Source organism: Pezoporus wallicus, unplaced genomic scaffold (genome assembly GCF_028554395.1).
Source record: "Pezoporus wallicus isolate ANWC-B61680 ecotype Strahan unplaced genomic scaffold, APGP_CSIRO_Pwel_v1 scaffold_2584, whole genome shotgun sequence".
In the NCBI taxonomy this organism is placed as follows: Eukaryota; Metazoa; Chordata; class Aves; order Psittaciformes; family Psittacidae; genus Pezoporus; species Pezoporus wallicus.
In genome coordinates, this window is record NW_026642851.1 from 467,157 (window position 1) to 490,386 (window position 23,230).

The 23,230-nt window shown below is 39.3% G+C and overlaps 1 protein-coding gene across 5 annotated transcripts in view; it reads left to right on the forward strand.

Moving 5' to 3' along the window:
- Window positions 1-4,042: 4,042 nt before the first annotated feature.
- The window catches only part of ICA1 (islet cell autoantigen 1), a 71,163-nt gene continuing 51,975 nt past the window's right edge, over window positions 4,043-23,230 (forward strand). For 2 of the 5 annotated variants that reach the window (XM_057432529.1, XM_057432531.1), the window contains exons 1-4: window positions 4,067-4,194; window positions 16,998-17,035; window positions 21,112-21,283; window positions 23,122-23,194. In XM_057432529.1, the coding sequence (XP_057288512.1) occupies window positions 17,019-17,035; window positions 21,112-21,283; window positions 23,122-23,194 (262 nt within the window). In that variant the 5' untranslated portion in view covers window positions 4,067-4,194; window positions 16,998-17,018. Of the gene's footprint in view, window positions 4,195-16,997; window positions 17,036-21,111; window positions 21,284-23,121; window positions 23,195-23,230 lie in introns of all 5 variants that reach the window. The other 3 variants (XM_057432532.1, XM_057432533.1, XM_057432530.1) reach the window with 3 other exon arrangements.

Consider the following 23,230-nt stretch of genomic DNA (forward strand, 5'->3'; position numbering starts at 1 on the left):
GCTTCACTATCCTAGTATGTATTTGCCCACTCATGAAAGCAGAAGCAAATCATTAATTAAATCTCTGAAGCTGCTAATAGGCTAAAGGTTTTCAACAGATCACTAAGCAGGAATCATGCTTATCACAGACACAAGTGGCCAGGCAGTCCTTACATTATTTCTTCAGCTGATGACTAGAATTGATCTACATTAGCCTCTTACTAATCTATTCATAGGAATATACTATAGAGTCTCTTTCAATCTGTACAGATTGGCTCCTTCAGTTGATAATGTTAATGCCCAAAAGAATATGCTCTACTTTCCACTGGCTTTTCATCTACAGGTCTGTCACACAAACAATACAAACCACATGCCTTATAACGTTGAATTATAGGAACAAATACAAAACAGCAGAACACAAAATGAAGAATTAAACACCATTAAACTAGATAATTTTTCTGAGAAAACTGAAAACACATTAAAGATTGAAGGCCATTTAAAAACTGCAAAAAGTGGTGCTCCAGACATTCAGAGCAGCGTGGCAAGAAAAACAGCAGATCAGAAAGGACACAAAAGACCAAAAATATTCATATAAGGGACTGAAGGAAGCTTCAGGGGAGCATCATTTTTCTCCCCAGTTTCCAAATTTTGAGCAGAAACTTAAACATGCAGCAACTGTGTCCATAAAACACAGCATTACATGTTTGTATTTCCTTATGTTGAGGAGAAACAGAGGAGAAATCATCTTCATGTGTGAAAGTTTAACTATTAGTTGTTAATAATAATGTTACAGTCTAGGGAACCTGAGAAACCTTCAATGTTGTTTCTGGGATATCTGATACTATGCAAACTTACAAAGTAACTAATTCACAGATAATTCAAAACGGGAAACAAAATTACAGCACATGTAAACCTTAGGAAAATAATGTACAAAAGGGAAAACTATTGTTCCTATTGCTTCAACTAACAGCTCACTACCACTGGGCTTCCAAAATACTTGAATTTCCAGTTGACTGTCTCCTGGTCCTGACGGTTGTCTATTTTCATATCTGAATTTCTGTCTTACCACTTAATGAAATATAATAACCTAGGTTTGGAATGCCCCACATTTGTTAATATTGTATTACACAGACAGCACAGAATACAATTAAGCAACAAAAGGACGATATTCCATAGTATACTACAGCAGCAATATGATACAGTAAACATAAGGGAATAGTGAGTCTCACTGAGTCAACATGTGATTCCAATCTTTATTTGTCCTTCTACAACTTAAACGTAGCTGGTGCAAAGTGTAACACAAGGCTCAGAAGTGAGAAAGATCTGACAAGAAGAGGGCTAATGTTTATTGCTAGCTCACTCTTTCCAAAGTCCTAGGTTGGTATGACTAGGGGCTTGGAAAGTCAGCACTCTTCCATAAAATGTGACATTTCCAACTGTGGTGTGGTTAATAGTTACACTTCAGAGGGCTGTACTTTATATTTAATTGAATCTTACAGCAATTCTGACGATGTCATCTTAACAATCTCAGTTTGCAAGAGGATGTGGATTTCTATAAAACAGAGAAAATGGACTTTTTTTTAAGGTCAATGGATCAACTGCTTAGTAGACTTAAGCAACCACAGTACTTTGATGTCCAAATTGGAAAAAAATGTCAGTAACAGAATGAATGTAGCACCATGACTTGGGGTATTTCATGCGTTCAGTCAGCTTTGCCAAAAAATTAAGCTTGTGAAACGTAGTAAGTGCACCTTATTTCATGCATCAGTTGCAATAACTGTTTCCTTTCGTTACATTTCTGTATTTCTGCTGCACTAAAAATATCTCCATGGGAGATAAGAGAAGTGCTAGAACAACCAGATGGCACTTGCTTATATTTATAACATTCATGTCTGGTGATAAACTATACGTAATATAATAAAATATTAAGAAATGCCAGCACTTTAGTGAGGAATAGAGGTTTAAAACTAATTTTTTGAGCTTATATAGTGATCTCAGCTAATGCTTTAAGACATTAAGCTGGACAATGCTATATGTTGCCTTTAACTTGCAAAATGTTGGCCTTGTGTAAACTGCAACCTAAGTCCCCGATTCTAGGTATATTCACACATACACATTAACTGTTGGCATAAAAATAGTTCCATTATTACAAAAGTATCTTTTTCAGAATCAAGGTTTATTCAAGACTATTTACCCTTCTACCTTACCCTCGTGCAGCTAAGAATGTTTACCAAATAATCTCCCTTTGCACCTTGGTTCTGTTCCTGTATTGGTTAAAGTACTTCCTTTGTATGCTGTGAGATTTTATTTTTTCACCCTCCTCTAGGAGATTTTCACATATAAATTAAAAGACACAATGAATTCTTTGGCTTCACTTATGAAGGAAAGACTACCCAAAACCAACACCAGACCTGGCTGAAGGGATCTCAGACCCTCAGCCACCACAAAAAAAAAAACCTTTTGTCACTGCCCTCTGGAAAGGTAAGAAGTAACTCCATCAACACTTTCACTCTCAAAACTAGTAATACCTAGAGTTCGTTTGACTAATGGGGCAATACCTCTAATGCTGGCATTTACACCTGAGCCTGTTATTCTTTCATAGTTAAAGGAACTCATGTCCAGAGAATTAATCTCATCAGAAACTTGTATCAGATAAACTACACACTAAAAGGCACTTTTTTCTCTATTTGCTCTAAAAAGAGCTCTAGGTGACCAACACAGTGTCTACAGTATAACATCTAAAGGCAAGTAAGATACCCAACATTTGGTTTCCTGTGCCAAACTTCCAACTGCTGAAGTATGTTATATGCCTTTTTCTTGCAAGACTGAGGACCCCGTTAAAAGATTTGTCCTTCATGAAAATATTTGCTCACTGTTACTGTGTTTAAACACAAAGACCATTAGGGTTCCTGTAGTTCTGGAAAACAATCTGGTGTTCATTGCCATAAACCCATTCCAGTTTTGTCAGCACTTCCTCTGGGCTTTAGTACTACAGACCACCCTCTGGAACAACTTGCTGTTAGTGGCCATACCAGGATCATACAGCGAAATCATAGAACTTCCCAAATCTTACCTGAAATTCCTCAGGTTATATTAATTAAATTATCCCTTTTGACTTCTGCAGTGCTCTGGGAGTGTATGCTTAGCTACAAACACATTAGGTAGGATTCCAAGTCTTTTTCAGAGCTACTGTCTTGCAGTAAATTCCTTGTTGCTGTAAATATTTTGCATTTTCACACCTAGATGTGATTTCCAGTGAAGTGGTTCAGCTATACCTCACAGAAACACTGAGATACTGACACGGTTTAGACCTCTGTAAGGTTCAGCAAATGATGCCCCATCCATTCTTTTCTTCCCTCTTTATTTTCTACAGTATCCTCTGTCCACTCCTCTTCAACCCTTGCCTTGAGTCTACCAACTCAACTCTATCTCCTCCACTCCTGCTTGAACTGCTGCTCTCTTCACATGCAATGAAGTTAACACTTTCCCATTTAAGTGGGATAATTTTCCACCCTCATTGCGCTCCCATTTCTCCTTTTACCTCTCACCTATCCAAAAGATCGTTTTCAAATGCTATCTGTGAGCTTTTCCTCATTTCAAGCTCTGATCAGCTCGAAATCCACCTGAAGCACTTTACTCGAAACAGCTCTCAGAAAATCGCTAATGATCTGTTTCCAACCGGAGCTCAAAGCCAATGCTCCTCTAATCCCCTTTGACACTGCTACCTGCTTGCTACGTCAAAGGGCCTTTTTCTTCGTTTCCACTACCTTGACGACAACTGCCTATTTACAGCAGCCAAAACATTTTAATTCTTCCTCGATGCTCCTCATGGAACACCTGCGGTCCCCAGCAGAAGAAGGGTTTTGGCAGAGGCAGTGAGGAGCCTCGGAAGGGCTCCAAACCGGGTGATTTTCCTGCTGCCTTTCCCCCAGGCCTCCCTCACGGAGAGTCCGGGGAAGGACGAGGAAGCAGGGCCTGGCCGACACTAAAGCCAGGAAGCCGACGGCACCGGGCGCCAGGGACCCAGCAGCCGCCGCCCTCCCGCCTCGGGGGCTGCGCGGGCGGCGGCGGCAGCAGCAGCAGCAGCTCCGCCCCGCTGCGGGGCTGGCAGAGGCGGCTCCGTTAGGCGCTGTGACGCCGGCGGCGCCGGAACACCTGGAGGGGTGGTGGAGGTGCCTCCAGCTCGGCCCTACCCTCCCGTTCGCAACGGGCAAGGTGAGTGCGGGAAGGGGGATCGCTGGACTCCGTACCGCATCCTGGCGGGGAAAACGGGCTCCGCCACCACCTGCTGCGGCCGGTGTCGGACAGCCGTGGGTGGGCGCCGCCTCCTCCGCGGACTGTACGCCCGTCTCTTGGGGGGCCGGAGGCCGTGAGGCGGTCGGGCCTGAGGCGCTGGTGCCCGTCAGGGCTCGGCGGTGGGTGTAGCCGGAGCTGGACATGTCCAGGGCTGAAATTTCCGAGGCACAAGATGGCATCTGCCCCTCTTTTTTGCCTGGCGTCCCCCCTCCCGCCGTGCGGTTATCTCGCCATGATTATTGCATTTATCCGTTTCTGCCTCCCGTACATCCTCTTTGGCGCCATGCCCGCTGGAAGCGGGGAGGTTGGAGAGGAAAACGGCCGTTTCTCCTCAGCGGTTTCCGGCTCGGCTCCGGCCTGAGGCGCAGGTTGTCCGGCTCCCGCAGGGGCCGTTCGCCAGGGCGCGGCCCTCGTGTGTACCTGAGGGCTTCGAGCCGGCCAATGAGAGGAGCGGCAGGGTGCCTGTGATAATGTCGTGTCACTTAACCAACGCAGGCATCGAGGCGTTAGGAGCTGATGGGAATGGGTGTTAAAAACCCCCAAACTTCACGTTTAAAGGTTATATTTGTTGAAATGGTTGATTTTAGTAATTGGATTTGTTCTGCATTAGTCTACCTGGTACATGAATGTTGTTTACTTCCTGTAGTCGTTTAGAAGAAGAAATACCAAAAATTACTTCGCGCATCAGGTCGGTTTTTAGTAACAGAAAAGGATGAAGGGCACTGTGTTCTCCTAATTATCGGTATCACTGTGTGTATGCTCAGCACCAAATGTAAATAAGTCTCTTGTTCCATGCTGTTTTACTTAGTACTGATAGCTTCAAGGTCCTGCATGGACCCTCTAAAAATAGTAATTTAGGTTTACTTTAGTTCAAATGTGTAAATGTGAAACTGAATCGGGTAATCTTGAGGGTACATCCTTTAACCTTCTACCCTGAAGTTACATTGTATAGGTATTTTGGAAGCTTGGCATTAAGTTGTTCTTTTGTTTTGTTGTTTGTAATATTTTGTCCCTGCCTGCGAGCCTTGCTTTAAACCAAGGTGACCTTTTATTTCCAGGAAGCACCTGTTTGTTGGTTTTACGTTTGTTTTTTTGTTTGTTTGTTTGGGTTTTTTTCTTTGTGGGTTTTTTTTTTTGTTTGCATTTTTTTGTGTTTATTTTGTTTTATTTGCTTGTTTCCCCAGGTTTCTTTCTGTTATCTTCTTCCTTTCTGTTTCTGGATGGATGTTATTTAATTTGGGTCAGAAAGCAGCTATGGCTCTTGTTCCAGAGCAGACTTCTTGGAAATAAACTGGTTTCATGTTTTGCTCTAGCAAGGCTGTTGTTGCAAGGGAAAAACTGAACTGTGTTTGATCACTTTTCAGAATTGTTGGGCAGAGAAAAATGGAGTGCTGGGTTTTGGAGTCTTCAGTGCTGTCTGCATTTGGTTGTGGTCTTTCATCTGTTTTTTTCTGGCAATCCATTCTTTTCCCCCTTTGTCTATCCAGGCTTCCTGAGGAGTGAGTGGAAGTGCCACTTGACAGTGCTATCTACCTGGCACTGGTCTAGGAGTTGCAGTTCTTAGTGGTACTTAGCATGAAGTCCAGGAGCACCTCATTTAGACATTTTATTTTCTTTTTATACTGCTGTTTGAATAAGGTAGCCTATTGGTTTACACTGAGTAACTTAATAATTTAAGATGTATGTTAATAGCACTAAAGAAGGAATTTAGCATGAAGCCACAGAGATCATCCTTTGAGTAGTAAACTGCCATAACTGGTAAAACCAGTCACATTTTTCCCACGCCAAGCTCTACTGGAAGATGATGTGGCACTTAAATGCTGCCAAACCTTGGTCTGAGTTTATAAAGTTGTTTTTACTGTCACAGCTTCATAGGTGAAGCATTGTTATCTCCAGAAAGTTCAAACCCTCTACTCAAAAAGAGTTAGATGTTGGTATTCTTCTAGAATAGAATTTGCCTTCTTCTTAACTGTGAAAGAATTAAGTGCCTTTTGTATGTCAGTTTCTTCCATTGTGTTTATGGGAACTGAGATTCAAAATGCAGGTTACTGAACATTTGCAGGTTCAAGAAGACCAGTTATGACTGAATGAAGGGAAATAATTTCTTTTACCGTTTTTCATTCCCTTTTTCTCTCTCCCCTCCTCCCCTGCCCTGATTATATTATTGGGGTGTGGAGGCAAAGTAGAATTTCTGTTGAACCCTACCACAGGGTCTTCTCCCCCTTAGCAGAGTTTCAAACCCACCCATCTTGCCAGTTCTCTGTAATCTATGCTCTCTACAGGGCTGCTAAATTGTTCTGATGAATTCCCAAGTAACCTTTTTCTGGAAGAAATGAATAATAACAGCTCTTTTCACTCTTCAACTAGTGTTGAAAGCTGTTGGTATGAGTTGGCAGAAAAAAATGTGCTAACGTCTCAGCTAAACTAGAAGTCGAGAAATGTCCTCAAAGTCTCTTTTAAGACTTTTTGAAAAATCTTCTCCAACAGTGTTGCTCTGAAGGAGTTGATTCTTGATTTTTTTGCGCTTCTCAAGCATAAAATCACTCTAAATACAAAATTATGCCACGTGATGCAGAAGCATTAAAAATACAAAAGCCTGGAGAGTGAAGAATGTTAAGTAAAGAACCAGGCAATCAAGAACAATAGAAACAGATGACCTTTTAGGAGTTGCTAGTAGTAATAGCATCAGAGTAGTTTTTTCCTGTGGCTATAATTAACCATGGCAAACCCAGGGGCATTTTGACCAGTTACACAATTGTTTATGTCAGCCTTGGGATCTGTCTGTTCTGGGCCACTGAAACAGTACTCTGGTCCATCTTGCATCGCTTTATAGGGATCACTGCTGCTCTAGAGACAGTCAGCTGGTGTGCCAGGATCTGACAACAGTAATGCAACAGTTGAGTGGCCTATGCAGCTATCAAGAATATACAGTCTGCATTGATCGTGGTGTTTACTCAAAGGGCGGTGAAAGAACATCACCCTATATTGTTGTTGCTGGGTATGCTAAAACTGTTTTATTAATCTGATCTCTTATCTATGGATATAAAATGATCTCCCGAGGGAATCTAGTGAAAATTCTTTTCCTCTCTTCCTTCCCCCTGCATTGTCCCCCTCAGGGTATAATGGCATTGCTTCCCAGCTACTGCATGAATAAAAAGGGAGGAGGGAGGCAAAAACTTGAGTGTTGACTGTGTCAGCAGATAGGGTGTCTAAATAAGAGAGACATTAGTTTGAACTTCTAAAACCGTATTTGTTCATACATGTGAAAAGAATTTCATGATTCTTTTTCATACATCCACTGCTTTTCTCACAGGTTCTACAAATGGAAGGATTCCTAAGGTTAAGACTCTAGACAGATTACAGGTAGAATGTGTCACAAAGCCCATTTTCATATTGTCTTTTATAACTTATGCGCAGCAGGTGTTCCATATGGCATTTTCTTTAGTAGTTTTCAGCTACTAAGTTTAAAAATACTGTTTTTTAAACTAAGAGAACAAATGTGTGTTACAAAACAATTTGGTAGTCATTTCAGAGATATGAAACAAGTCTGCATATAGAATGAGATTAAATGCTGGATTGCATATATCCCCAGCATTGCTCATTTGTAGAGTGAGGTTGGACCTGCCACTCAACGACTTATTGTTCAATAAAAGTCACACAGTACTCTACGATACTTACCTGGTTCTTTCCAAAGGACATTCACTTAGTGTTCTTCACAAACATGAGAGGAATACTAGGTGTCAAGTAAAAGATGCTATGTGAGGGCAAAAACTGATACTGTGTGCTGTTTGTATATTATTTCACAATAATCAGCTGAAAAATCAGTATAACCTGAAAAAGGAATTTAAAAATAATTTTATGTATATTCAATATCTGTGTCTTTATGTAAATGATGAAGCACATGCAAATTAACTTACCTAGAAAAGGCTATTGTTTGCTCATCAATCTTCTAACTATGAGCCTACCAGCATTTCTTTGAAATATTTTGTTCTGAGAATACATGTACTGTGTAGTGACTGCATGTGCCATTCTTATCAGAGGTTTTGTGATAAACCGCTGGGTTTAGGAATTTGTTATTCAACTTTTCTAAAATCAAACAAACAAACCAACCCAGCTTCAAGTGTTATTCCAATACATGTTATGCTCTAGGAAGGAGATGACTTATGGCTGTAAGTTTGACTTAATAGTTTTTGGAATAATATGACAGACATAGAGCACTGAATAGGCACAAAATTGGTTTTTAGAGAGGAATGTTAATGGCTGACTTGGTCTTTGCACTTTGTGGAAGCAAAACCAGTTTTTTAAAAAAAATGGTGACATTGTGCCTGATTTTTGTGTGTGTGTGTGTTGGTTAAAACTTACCTCTAACCACTTGAGTGCTGAAAATTAGTGCATTTCAGATTAAGTTCTAGGTATAAGTGAGCAATAAATTTCCAATATATAAATTTTCTCTGTTTATCTGCTACTGTCTTCTATTAACTTGTATGTATCAGAGCTGGGAATAGAAATAAAAGACTAAATGACAGCATAAGAAACGGGGCCCTGGATATCATTCTCTGTTTAGACTACACCAGGAAATTAAGCAGAACTATTTCCTGTGTTAATTGTGTATTCTGAAACATTAGAAGAATGATAATTGTTTTTGGAATGAAGTAACTTAACAGTACTCTCTGCAGTAGCTCTTCGTCATCTGCCCTGCAAAGAGAGTATGAGGGGTCAGTGTAAAATTCAGTGAAAGACGGTTCATTGTATACTTAATGTCAGTAGCAGTAGTAGTGATTTTGTTGGATACACTGTTTGCAGACAGGTTTCCAGGTAGCACTGTAAAATGACAAAAGAAGATCCAAAACATCCAGATTTTTTCATACCTTGTTCATGGTTTCTAATGGTTCAAGTCTTTAATCACACAGCCATAGTCATTTAAGATACCTGCTTGTATTACTGTGGTTTGTTAACACAATTTACTAGCTTGAAAAAGAAGGGAAAAGGAGTATTAGATTGGCTCAAATTACCTCCTTGGAAAACAAAGTCCAATTTCTCTGACGCCTCTGATGTTTTTGAGTACATGGTTGGGGTTTTTCTGCATGTTGAATTTAGGTTTTAATTAGTTTTCTTTTATCCTTTGAATGATCAAGACAAATGAGTAAGTGGAATGGAACAAATTATTTTTTTCTGGGATATCTCTTAAACCTTGATAGAGGGGAGATGGAAATGGAATAAATTGTATATAGAAATATTAGTTCCAGAAGTGCTTGCAGTGAAAGAAAAAATTGGTTCCAGTGAGCTTACAGATGTGTCTGTGTCCCAAGCACAGTGTGTTACTGAGTGTGCTGCTGAATCTTTTTTCCCCAGTAATTCAACAGACCACCTTGAAATCCCAGTTCTAAGAGGAGTAGAGAAGTGCTCTTACTGCATCATTTAGCCATCCAGTTCAGGTGCTTCATGCAGAAACTGTAATTTCTGTGTGCTCAGTGTTGAGGCTGTGGTTTAGGGGCTCAGACTTGCTCTTTGGAGGTTCTATTCACTATCTGTACAGGGGCTTATTATTGAGAGACTTATATGGAAATTTAGGCATCACAGTAGATAATTGGGGGTCAAACAGCATAATTTGTTTCCTCCTCAGCACCTACCAGGTGTATGAATATAGCAGGGGTTCCTCTCTGAATAACAGATGCTGTTTTGCTCTATGCTGGTTTTAAGAACATGTGAAGCTATTTCTAGATGTCAGCTCCTGAAATAGGTTGAAAGAGTGATTCTGTTGATACAACCCCTTTTATAAGATTGTGGTATTTCTTCTTCTGAGTAGTTGTGGATAATCTGTAACATATATGCTTCTGAGGATAAGTAGCAAAGCTGTGAATTTGTTTGAGACAAAGAAACAGACCAAAAGTAGAAGGAAGTTCTGCACAGCACTTGCTGACTAATTCTGCAAACTTTTGGAATTAATAAAAAATTGAATTGCATCAGTGAGGAGGCTAACTAAATGAAAATCCTGGATTTAAAGCTCAGTGTTGGGATTAGAACATCAAGGATGAACCTCAAGAGCTTTAGAGGAAAAATTAAATCTCATCATTTTTCTTACTGATAAACATTAGCTTACTGATATAACTTAAATTTTAGCTGAATTACAGTAGTTGCTGTTCATGTGATTAATAGTAGGAATACTTGTAAATCTATATACAATCTTGATGTTGAACGCCTATATAGGCCCAGACTTTGCTCTTTCTGCTTTCTCAATATGCATAATTCAGATCAATAGGCTGCTCTATTCGCTTTTGTTTGGGAAAAGCAAAGTAGAACACAATTTGAAGATCCTAGTCTGTGTGTTTGTAGACAGACCAGAGAAAATATAACTCTGCCCTGCCTAATCGTCATCTTGCAGTGAGACTGCTTCTTGTTCTGGAGGGCCATTTACTAGATTCAGTTTGATCACAGCTTCCCGTGAGCAGAGTGGGGGAGATAGGTTGTCAGTCAATAGCTATTGAAGGCACAGATGGCATTGATTCCCTCACCTAAGCACATTTTCTTCCCTTCAGAGTATTTTACATAAATTAAGCTATCACTTTTAACTTCTACAGATAGAACTGCTTAAAATTCTTCTTATTTTTTGTACTTGGTACCACTGTACTATTACTGCATTCATTGTTTCTTGGAAGATCAGTCATTTTAATAAAACTGTTATATTAAGTAAAACAGCTGCAATACATGATTGTGCCATATTTGAAGTTATAAGTTGCAGGGGTTTAGGGTGCAGAGAGTGTGGGGTTTGAAGAACCAGAGAACATATTAGCTGCTTTGAAAGGACAGTAAACTGGGAGTGCAGTGCTACCAGTTAAAGTGTAGACTGTATTTCACATTACTTTCACATAGAAGTTGCTGAATTGGGCTCTGCCTCTCGTTCTGTTCCCTTGTCTTGTTTCTGGATACATCTCAAAAGAACATGTTGTTCAATACTGCCTCCCTACATAACTATCTAGGTCATCTTGGGTTGTTAAACTTGATCTGTAGATCAGCATTTATAACATTTTTGCAAATATTTCAGTTCATCTCTTGGTTCTGAGAAGTTGTGATTAGATCAACACTTTTCAGATACAGTCTTCACAGTTGAATTGATTCCTGTTTGCTGTCTCTGCTTCCTGCTTTCGTCTGTAAGATCTGTTAGCTAAGGTAAGAGCACAGAAGAGCAGTGTAACCAATGCTCAGTCAAGGAGAGGTATTTGAATTAGGATCTGAGCTTCAGATCTTAAGATATGAATTTCACCTCACTAGATGATACTTCTTACATTTACACTTATTGGAAAAGAAAAAGTATCTGCATGAGATTGAGAATATGCAGTTCTGTGTATTCAGTTTAGCTGCTGGAGAGAAGGCGTTCATACCATGTTATAAATAATCTTCAGATACCATTTGTATAAAGTTGTTCAGATTTGGGAAACTTGACAACTTACGATGCAAAAGTATAATATAATGAAGCTAAAAAAGAGAAGCGAGAAGCAAGCATGTACAAATGTTGTACAGAACATGAGCTGGAAGGTAAGCCTAGGGTATGCTGGAGTTTAAATCACTCAAAACACAATGAAAGCATTTTTGTGTTGGCACAGCAGAATGTAGATGGTGTACTCAAATGGTCTTGGAGACTATAAAGAGTCAGAGGATTTTCCATAGAAACAGAAATGCTACTTGCTAATGACAGCATCCTCCATCAAGTTTCATTCCAGCATCATGGCTAATAAAATATCTTAATAGGGACATAAGGTGATGCACTATGCCAGAAATTTGTTCTGTGTTCATTCCAGCTATTTTGTCTTCTGGTGGAAATAATTTGTGAGTAAATAGCCTTACAACCCAGATAAGCTCTGCCACAGATGCAGAGCTGCCATAGTTGGTTGTTTGCAGGACCATCGTGGTTCCAGCCCATTGTGTTAGCACTGCCTGGATGCAGCTGTATGGCTTCTGAAGCCAGGCTGAATCTAGAAACAGTTGGTCTGTACTTCACAGTGTCCAGGCTGATGGGCTGTGCTGGTCCTCTCTGGAGTCAGTCTGCAAACAGGGATGTTTGTGGGACATGATGGCTTCCTGGTAGCTCCTCAGAGGGCCTGTTGGGGATTTTCAAGGTTTCAGCAGGGGTTGTGAACCCAGCTGGTTCTGTGTGGGATGGATGCATCACTGTGATCCCTTGAGTTCTGGGCAGACTTGTTATGAATAGGGCCAGCTCAGATTTAATGCTGAAACTGAGATAGTATCTGCCTGCCTCAAAAAACCCTGGGAAGTACTTGCAAAATCACTGAAGCCCTGTGTGGACTTCTTCAGGATGCCTCAGATGCAGCACTGTGCAGCAGTAAATGTGGATTTGTGAACAGTCAGCTATTAACAGCATGCTAGGGAAAGGAGCACTATAGAGCACCTATGTTTGCTTTCCTCCCCTATCTAAAGTATCCCTGCCTTTTGTTTACCAAGATAAAGGTGGTCTGTCATGGAGATCACAAGTGTTGTGTAATGTTGTGTAATTCTTCATCATCAAAGATAATGGGAACTTTCTGATAAAAATGCTTCTGATGGGGTGGTGAGTGCTATTTTTATTTTATTTTTAATTGGTGTCAGTGTATTATTATTTATCATAACTTTTTTGGGGTTTTGTGGGTTTGTTTTTTTTTTTGTTTGTTTTAATACACTGGGAAGATAAAAAAGTCTCTTATGTCACCTCCTTCTGGCAAATTAAGCTTGTTTTATATATAAAGCTCTATGACAGTATAGGTTACTTTTGACTGCAGTTTTGGGGGAAGGTATTGTTGGACTCTACTTAGTGTCATATGCTTCCATTGTAGTCAGCTTTGGCAAAGAGCAACCCTCTTGTTACTTCTGTTTGGGACATTTATGTCTTTATCTTTGAAAGCATGATAGAGTTCAAAACCTAAAGTAGTCAAAGGTCATGTGCTCATTCTTTGTTCTCTGCAACCTCATGGCCACCATTTCACAAACATAAGGATTCTTTGTTATGAAATGTTCCTTTTAATTCCTAGATACTTCCATGGGCTATTTCCAGTCCCCTTTTATTAGCATCTCTCACTTTTTGTGGCTAGACTTAGACTTTGGGATTTCTTTAAAAAAAGATCTCACTGCTTTCAGCTATCCCAGATACTTTTAATAATAATCTCATTTGTTACATTGAACCAGTATCTTAACTCTCTTTGCTTCCTGGGCTTGGAATAGACAGTAACAACATATGAAGTTAGAGAATTATGGCCCCTTTAAATGAGTGCAGGGACAATTCACATTGCACATGTAGCAAAATCTGAAGAATGAAAACTGTTTGTTAAGTTTCAGCTATGAATGAAGATAAATAGTATGACCAACAGGTGAAAATATTGTAGGTAATTCTTAAGAAGAAAACATCTGCACTTTTTTTTATCTTGTGTGTGTGTAGCTTCACATGCAGACGCACACACACACAGTTGATGCAGTGTTATTCCTCTGCCCATTTACACTGTTCTTGTGGAAAGTCTGTGTTAAACCAGTGGCAGCAGCAAATTTGCTGCTCTCCAGTCTCATCTTGATTTACATTATACAAATTTTCACAGAATCACTGCTGTTGACCTTTGTGTTCCTTGCTAGTTTCAGCCCCAGCATGGCTTTGGCTTTCCTAACTCCACCCATGCATACTTTTGCATTCTCCTGCATAACTTGTCTCTACCTCCATCTTCTACACACATGAGTTTTGCATTCAAGTTCATTAAAATTAATCTATTCTGGCCTTCTGCCACAGGTGCTCAACTTTCTGCCCATACAAATGGGCTGTGCATGTGCTTTGAGGAAGTTGACCTCAAAGATCCCACAGTTCTGAGCTCCTCCTGAAAATCCAGTTAAGGATATGACCTATCTAGTAAGCGTGGATGTTTCTTAAAAATAAAATCCTAACATGACAAGCTAAAAGTTGATACATTTGCAGCAGAACTTTTCTACAACCACGAGAATTCTTGTGGTAGCATATCAGCTACATACAGCTCCTTTATTATGTTTCTCTAATTTCATTCCTGATTTTAATGTCTACGTTAATATATACTGTTTCCATTTCAGCAGGGCTTAAGTGTGATGCTGAAACATGCATTATGAATTGGTTTACAGTGCTGCAAATATACAAGTTTATCTAACTTGAAATAAGGTCTGTGTGAATGGAAATTGTTAGGGTTACCATTGAGATCAGTGGGACCTAAAGCAAATGCATATTTATGGTCTAAATTAACAGCTAAAGAATGGCATAACAGTAGTGCATATCTAGGTTTTCCAGCGTGTTAATCACATTGAAAGGTGAAACTCAGCTGGAATGGATGGGATCCAGGAACATCAATGGGAATCATAGGTGAACACTGCAAACCTTATCAAAAGTCATCTGGTTCGTTTTTGAGCAATCACAGTTCTGTTTTCCCAATTCTAGTGCTTACTAAGCTGTCTTTGTACAAACTGAATTCTCATTTAAGACCAAAATCTACCTCTGTTTTGGAAATAAAATGGACGCAGGGACTGAGCTGCTGCTTGTTCCCGCTGTTTAATTGCTGCAGTCTTCCTGGCATAGTTTTTATCTGTATCACCTAGAACTTTATAGGGCCCTTCTCTCTCCTGGCATGTTTTGGGGGATACCACATGCCAGGAGCCATTCCCAACAGGTAGTGTAGGTAAGGCTCCACTTTTGTTTCCTTCCACCCTAATCAGCCATACAGCACTATGCCAGCAGGTCATGTAGCCTCAAACACCCCAAATGCCATAATGCCTCACAGCAGGAAGGATTGCATACCCTTATTTTCATACCATGAAAACACTGGCCTAATAGCTCTCATACAGTCCTCATTTTGAAGTAAAAAAAAAAATCTCTACAAATATTATATTAAAGGCATAGGAGTGTTATATAGAACTCAGTGGAATATAACTAAGAAGATCCCAGCATCAAAATATAAGGTCAAACTTTTTTTTAGGGACATTGGCTTCCAGGAGAGACAGGTGGACACATACAATGTGTGAGGTTAGTGCCTTAGGCCTGTTCCCCGTGATGGTCATTTACACTTTGTTTCACATAATGTGTGTGTTTTTCCATCTAGGCTGTTCCTTGCTTCCTGTCAAACCAAGCGTGCTGCTGACTGAGTCATGGCTGTGTATACAAGCTAAATCCTGTCTTCTTATCTCACTTGCACTCACCCACAGTTGACTTAAGGAGGACCAGTATTAAACCAGTGAAGTCAAGCAGAATGGTGGTAGAAAAACAGAGTTAATGTTGCCTGTGCCTTATGGCTTTAGAAACTATACAGCAAAGCCATGACTGATGCTGTCCATTCTGTGTATTGCCTGACTCAGTGGTGCTATAATGCAAACGACAAACTGAAACAGTTCTTTCTTCCTCTTTTGTTGTGTAGCTCTTGGCCTTTAAGTTCTGCTCTGAAGGCAGTTACCAGTTTTCTCGTGGTTTCTCTGGCAGTTCTTAGGAGCACTTCACAAATCCCAGTTCAGGAAGATTTTCTGCTCTGATATAATCGTGCAGAATCTCGTGGAACTTTGCCAGGAAGTTTCACAGGTGCCGACAGCAGAGAGATTAGAATCAGAAATCTTCGCCTCCATTTGCCTCCAAGTGGAAGTGCATGTGCTCAGTTGCAGGAAGCCCTCTGGTGGTTCACGTTCCTTTGTTTCTGTTCGTGCAATCTGTTCCAGACCCTTTGCCACTCCATTGCTAACCACGCTGTCTGCAAGCAGCACCATGCTAGATGCTTCCAGTGTCACGCTTCCCTGTTGCAGACCCTTTTCCCTCTCATCCAGATGAGTGCCCAAGCTCCGTTTCAGCACTGTTTCCTTCGTAGCTACTTTTTCCATTCCTACTTTCTCAATCAGCTTCACATCTTAGTTCAGCATGTTGGTGTGTTCATACTGTGCCTTGTCTTATCAAAGGCCATTTCTCAGCAGCACCATCTGACCAGCTTCTTTTTGGTATCAGCTATGATCATGCTGCAGTGCTTCCATTTCCGTGCTGGCTGTATGCTGGAGAATAGAGTTCTCTCTGAAAGCAGCAGAGGAAAAGCCAGTTGCTCATTGTTTATAAGGAATGTCTGGCTTCACTTACAAATTTGGCCTGGAAGGAGTGTGTACAGTTACTGTTGGGAAGTGATGTGCGTGCCATCTAGTCAGCTCATAGTGGGAGACTTGAGTATCCAAGCTTGGAGATATTAACTTCTAAAATCTGAAGTCCAAATGCATACAAGTGTCTTCAGGAACTGTGGTGTCCCTCATTGAAAAAACACCTGGTGGTTAAATTTTGCATCCTTGCCTCAAGATGTGGTATAGCTAGTGTTTTCAAAACATGGATCAGTGGGACATGGGTGAAAAAAGTAGCTGAACTTTTTTTTTGTGGCTAAAACATTGGGAAAAAAAACTTGACTGAGAAAGATGCCTTGCCTCATCAAAAAAATCACTGAATTTATGCCAGGTAAATTGGAAAATTTGCTAACATAATAATTGGCAACACCCATGACACCACTTAAATGTGTTTGTCATGGATTTAAGTGAGAATTCTGTGTTACGTGAAGAAGGCTACAGATTGAAAAGTTTTCTGTTGTAACATGGGAAACACAATGCTACAACACTGTCATTTTCTACATAAAAAGGTAAGGACCTTCTAGTGCCTAACTTGAACATTACATTTTAAAGATGTTTGTATTAATTGGTAATTTCTTATTTTATTTAAGTGTCTGAAGAAAACAAGGAACATGGAAGGTCATAAGTAGTAAGTACCTTGGTCATTTTTTTTCTTACTCTAAAGAGCTAATGGTGTTTGACACACTGATTTGTCACAGCCTGAGTTTATCTCATGCAATATTCTGGCACTTAGTATTTATGTGAAGTCATTGGTAGACATTCTGTTTAAAAAGAATAAAAATAAAAGATGAAAGACTGCCAAAGAATGGAAAAACAAGTGAATTGAGTAGATAGAAAAATAACACATTACAGATTTCCTGTTTAATAGAAAGAACTATATGAACTGTCATATTTCAAGAGGTTTATCCATGGTTGTCAACTTCACAATAAAATACATCCTTCTTTTAGTTTCATGTTCTGATTGTTCAACAAAACCTAAATACATCCATGATTGCTTGACACAAAATCCATTTTAAAAAGTATTGACAAGTATCTACCAGTAAAAATTGCTGTCAAATACTTCAGTAATGGGATTATAAATCTTTTACAGTCTTAAGTATAAGAAGGAGCCATTAAATTCTCCAAATGAAATTAGAAGCTTAATTTGTGTGTGTTTGTAAAAGATTACTGTGGATTGGAACTAGATGATATTTAAAATCTGTTCCAACCCAAACCATGCTACAATTATATTCCTCTTATTCCTTCAATTGGTTTATCACTCTCTAATTCAGGAATTTATTAATGCCAGCATCGTTAATTTGGGGGGGATGTCATTTTAATAACTCATTTTTACTCCTTGCACTATGCCGCCAGAATTTCTAGTGACCCCAAGTGAGGTAGATATTGAGGCTGTTTGACATCAGATGAATTACACTGTTTTCTTCGGTTGACCACTGAACTATCGGTTATCTGTACAGCTGTAGCAAAAGTTAAAGCACACAGCTAGCCCGGCAGCTGAGGTCCTTACACTAGCTTGTGAGCAGTTTGATTTTTATTTTTTATTATTATTATTATTATTAAAGTAATGCTATTTTTATTAAACTCTCACATTCTATTCTCATATAATCCAGGAGGATCTTCTTGTAGAGGTTGTAGATTTTATTAAGTTACAGTATATGTCGGGTCAATATAGGCTTCACCTGACTTGATAGGCTGTCTGTTGTCAGAGCAGTTAAGGGTTTGTCTGTGTAGAATTTCACATGAAATATGGTATGGTTTGCATGTGTTGTTTATTTTGTTCTGTAGCACCAAAATATCCTTTAATTTTAATGAAATTAATAAATAAAACTTTTGAAACTAATGTTTGGGTAGAATTAAATAGGTAAATATCTTTGCTTTCAAAGTTTGGGGAAGAAGCAAAGAATTGCTGCATATAAGTGTGTTTTGAATTTTGTCCTTACTCACTTCCAGTTTCATTTCTTACCACATCTTTTGTTATTAAGCCACTGTGTCCTAAAACTGATTTAAAAAATAACTAAAGGAAGTAACAAATTCCTGTGAGACAAATTTCCTTTCCAGTTTAAATTGTCACTAGTAACTATATAGAGAAGATTCGTTACCCTTTTGGGGAACATGTGTACCAATGGTTTGTTTCAGAATGGCCACAGTATTCACAGCAAGCAATACACACACACACATACACATGTATATGTGTGTGTGTATATATATATATATATATATATATATATATATATATATACACACACACACACATACCTGTGTGTCTCAGTACATATATAGAACCAATGTGCATGTTCGGTCTGAAGACCTATTGGGGTAGTGTCCGTGAGCTGTCTATGTGTTGTGAACAGTTAGTGGGCAGTATCTCGGTAGTGAACTACAGTTTGTCATTCCACAGGCGAAGGGTATCTTTTCTAAAAATAAACTCAACCTCTTTTTTTTTCCTGGAATGTTTAATATAGCAAGTTTTAGCAACCGTTTACTTCTGAAGAACTGAAAAATTACTGCAGCTTTTTGTATATGCATATAGGGGAAAAGGCATGTACTTTTGCGGAAGTTAATAACAGAATAACACTTCCTGAAAGAGATTTAATGGTAAAGCTGTATTTTTGATTAAGTCATCTTAGAATCATAGAATAGTTAGGGTTGGAAAAGACCTCAAGGTCATCTAGTTCCACCTCCCCTGCCATAGGCAGGGACACCTCACACTAAACCATGTCACCCAAGGCTCTGTCCAACCTGGCCTTGAGCACCACCAGGGATGGAGCATTCACAGCTTCCCTGGGCAACCCATTCCAGTGCCTCACCACCCTTACAGTAAAGAACTTCTTCCTTATATCCAATCTAAACTTCCCCTGTTTAAGTTTTAACCCATTACCCCTTGTCCTATCACTACAGCCCCTAATGAAGAGTCCCTCCCCAGCATCCCTATAGGCCCCCTTCAGATACTGGAAGGCTGCTGCTATGAGGTCTCCATGCAGCCTTCTCTTCTCCGGGATGAACAGCCCCAACTTTCTCAGCCTATCTTCATATGGGAGGTGCTCCAGTCCCCTGATCATCCTCGTGGCCCTTCTCTGGACTTGTTCCAACAGTTCCATGTCCTTTTTATGTTGAGGACACCAGAACTGCACACAATACTCCAGGTGAGGTCTCACGAGAGCAGAGTAAAGGGGCAGGATCACCTCCTTCGACCTGCTGGTAGCACTCCTTTTGATGCAGCCCAGGATACGGTTGGCTTTCTGGGCTGCAAGCACACACTGAAGCCAGCTCATGTTCATTTTCTCATCGACCAACACCCCCAAGTTCTCCACAGGGCTGCTCTGAATCTCTTCTCTGCCCAACCTGTAGCTGTGTCTGGGATTGCTCCGACCCAGGTGTAGGACCTTGCACTTGGCATGGTTAAACTTCATAAGGTTGGCACCAGCCCACCTCACAAGCATGTCAATGTCCCTCTGGATGGCATTCCTTCCCTCCAGCGTATCAACCAAACCACACAGCTTGGTGTCATCGGCAAACTTGCTGAGGGTGCACTCAATCCCACTGTCCATGTCACCGACAAAGATGTTGAACAGGACCGGTCCCAACACCGATCCCTGAGGGACACCACTCATTACTGGTCTCCAGCTGGACACCAAGCCATTGACCACAACTCTTTGCATGCGGCCATCCAGCCAGTTCTTTATCTACTGAGTGGTCCATCCATTAAATTGATGTCTCTCCAATTTAGAGACAAGGATGTCGTGTAGGACAGTGTCGAACGCTTTGCACAAGTCCAGGTAGATGTCATCAGCTGCTCTACCCCTGTCCATCAGTTCTGTAGCCCCATCATAGAAGGCCACCAAATTGTTCAGGCAGGATTTCCCCTTAGTGAAGCCATGCTGGCTGTCACCAACCACCTTGTTGTTTTTCATGTGCCTTAGCATGCCTTCCAGGAGAATCTGCTCCAAGATTTTGCCAGGCACACATCTTGGTGTGGTTTAAATATTGTGGGACAGGGAATTTGTCTTTGTAGGATTTAGATTAGATTAGATTAGATTGTGATTGTATTTAGATTACACTTTTTATTCTGCTGGTCTGCTACAGGAATTCAGAGTCATCTGTAATCCTTGAAGAACAATTGCATGTATATGCACCCACAGCTGTCATGTAGTCATTGCATGTATGAAAGGAGTCGTGAGTGATCTACCTTTCACATAGCATGCTCAAAAGAGATGAGTGCTCTTCTAATTCTGTATTATTCAATTGTAAAAAAGGGAGGGCAAGAAGTAATTAATTCCATTCATAAAATGAGAAACACCAACACTGCTGAATTTGCATGAGATTGCTGCCTAAGCAACTCTACTAGTTCATTTGAAACTCTCCTATTAGTTATAAAAATAAAAATTTAATTACATGGGCTATAAATCATTCCCTAATGTATTGGGAAGAATTCTTTGCAGCTGATTATTTGGCAGTACTGCTAAAATACATGTTAAATACATTCAAATTGAAAGCAGTGTGTTATTTTCTAAAGTAGGAGGGGAAAGTTAATGTACTAAGTTAATTGATTTGTTATTAATGCATAATGAAGAAATGCATGGTAGGAAGGTACATGTTTGCATGCAAATGCAATATTCTTGATGGAAATGTGTTAATCTAGCATGTTAGATTTGTGTTTTTAAGCATCATATTGAAGCTTTGTAATTTTGTTTCTTAATATTCTAGCAATTATCCAAGGGAATTTTATGACCAATATGCTCAAAGCCAAGAAAAATCTGTGGTCAATAAAATGCAACAAAAATACTGGAAAACAAAACAAACCCTTATAAAAGTTACAGGAAAAAAAGAAGATGAACATGTTGTGGCTTCAGATGCAGATCTGGATGCAAAACTTGAGGTTTGTAATTTTTACATAATGTGTATTCTTTGTTAATTCTTAAAATGTTTTCATTTCCATCAAGCTTCTAATATATAATAGAGTATATACATTTGCATAATTGTTTTCTTGTAATATGTTTTCTAGTTTTTTACAAAATTACCTATGTAAATATAGGAAACACAGTGGATTTTGTAACACAAACCCACATCCCTCAAACTTTATTTGGAACCAAATATCTCTCTTACTTATTTTTAGGTTTTGGTCCTTTTGTTGTTAGAGGAGAGCAGGAGGTGGTCATTTCTACTTATATTAGCCATTCTTATCCTTTGCTTATATCAGTTCAAGTTTTTTTTTTTTAATAGTATTCCTTAGTATATACAAGTGACATTCTTTATACAGTTATAAAATAGTGCATACAGCAGGGAAAAACATGCAGTGTGCCAAGAAGGAGCAAGGTGCGTAATGTGCCCTGCTCTTTGGAGCTTTTGTGCAGACAGGTGTGTTCTGAAATGACCCAAGAAGTTTCTGACAGTCTGTAAAGTGTCACCAAGAGAAGGAATCCTGCTTTGTCACAAATACATCTCTACTGTCATTATCCTCCACCCCACTCGAAAAATAATAAAAATATGAAGGCTCTGCAAACTGAAGAGCTTGATCGTCTTTGACACAAAGCAAAAGAGAGAATGGACTTCCAAAGTGCAGTGATCAAGTTAGTGTCCAGCTAAGTTTTATCTGTATTGTTTTGTTATATAAGGAGGAAAGTTTTGCCTTACTGGTTTTCTTGCATTTTCATAGAAAATTGTTGACTTAAGATTCTCAGTTTATCCACATTTTGGCTGAAATACAAGAGGCTGGTTTACAACAAACAAATTTTTGTAGTGCTAGCTATAATAGTGATAACTTAGAACATGATTCTATCTATGGGCTCTTCATGATGGGTTATAAATCAAGAGCATTGATTTAAAACAAGCTGGAAGGCTGTAACGATCACATAAAAATGTACCTGAGTTCCTACCATGGTTACTGTGTTGCAGATTCATCAGAAAGGATGCTTTGTTAGTTAAGTGGGATTGGAAATGGGGAAAGTTGCATTTACCAGATACAAAACTATAAGCATGTTTTCACTTAAACAACTTCTCAAGCACAAGTAACACAGTGTAAAAGACCCGTGTAAATGTTCAGGAAGTCAAACAATCCCCAAATTTAGTCAAGACTGACTTCCCACCCCCACCCACTTCCTATAGAAAATGATGCTTTATAAAATTTGATTAGAGAACTGGAGCTATGCCACTAAAATCTCAGTTTAAAACAATAACTTCCTATGTTGGAATACCAATGCAAACTTGTTCCACTAGACTTTGTAGTATTAAAAATTCAGTATGTGTGTTGCTACACCTGATAAGCATCATACACATTTTGATAACATTTTATTCTATTTTGATTTTTGAGTGTTTGTTTGGGGTTTTTTTTAGAAAGATTTGTACTACACCTTCATATATATATATATATACAAATATATCAAACCCTCCCAACATGAGTAGTTTGGTTAACTATTAGCTATTTATATTAGGTCTGTTTCCAAAATTATTTTTGTCTTTGTTTTCCTTTCATAAGTTACGATTGGTCTCTCTTTAGTTTCAGTGGACAACTTAATTGAAAGAAAAACACAATTGATAAGGAAAAATTACTTTCATGCTGGAAAAATTACTTTCATGCTGGAAAAATTACTCATTGTTCAATAAGAAAATGGTGATCCTTGTAATTTCTACAAAAAATAATCTCTTTCTTGTATTTGAATTGTCAGTGTTTCTTGTATACGCTTACAAATTTTTTTGTGTATTTTGTTTCAATATCAGCTGTTCCATTCTATTCAGAGAACGTGTATGGAGCTGCTGAAAGCAATTGAACTGTATCAAAAAAGGATTTGTTGTAAGTATGGTCGAATACAGTAGTTAAAATAAGTGG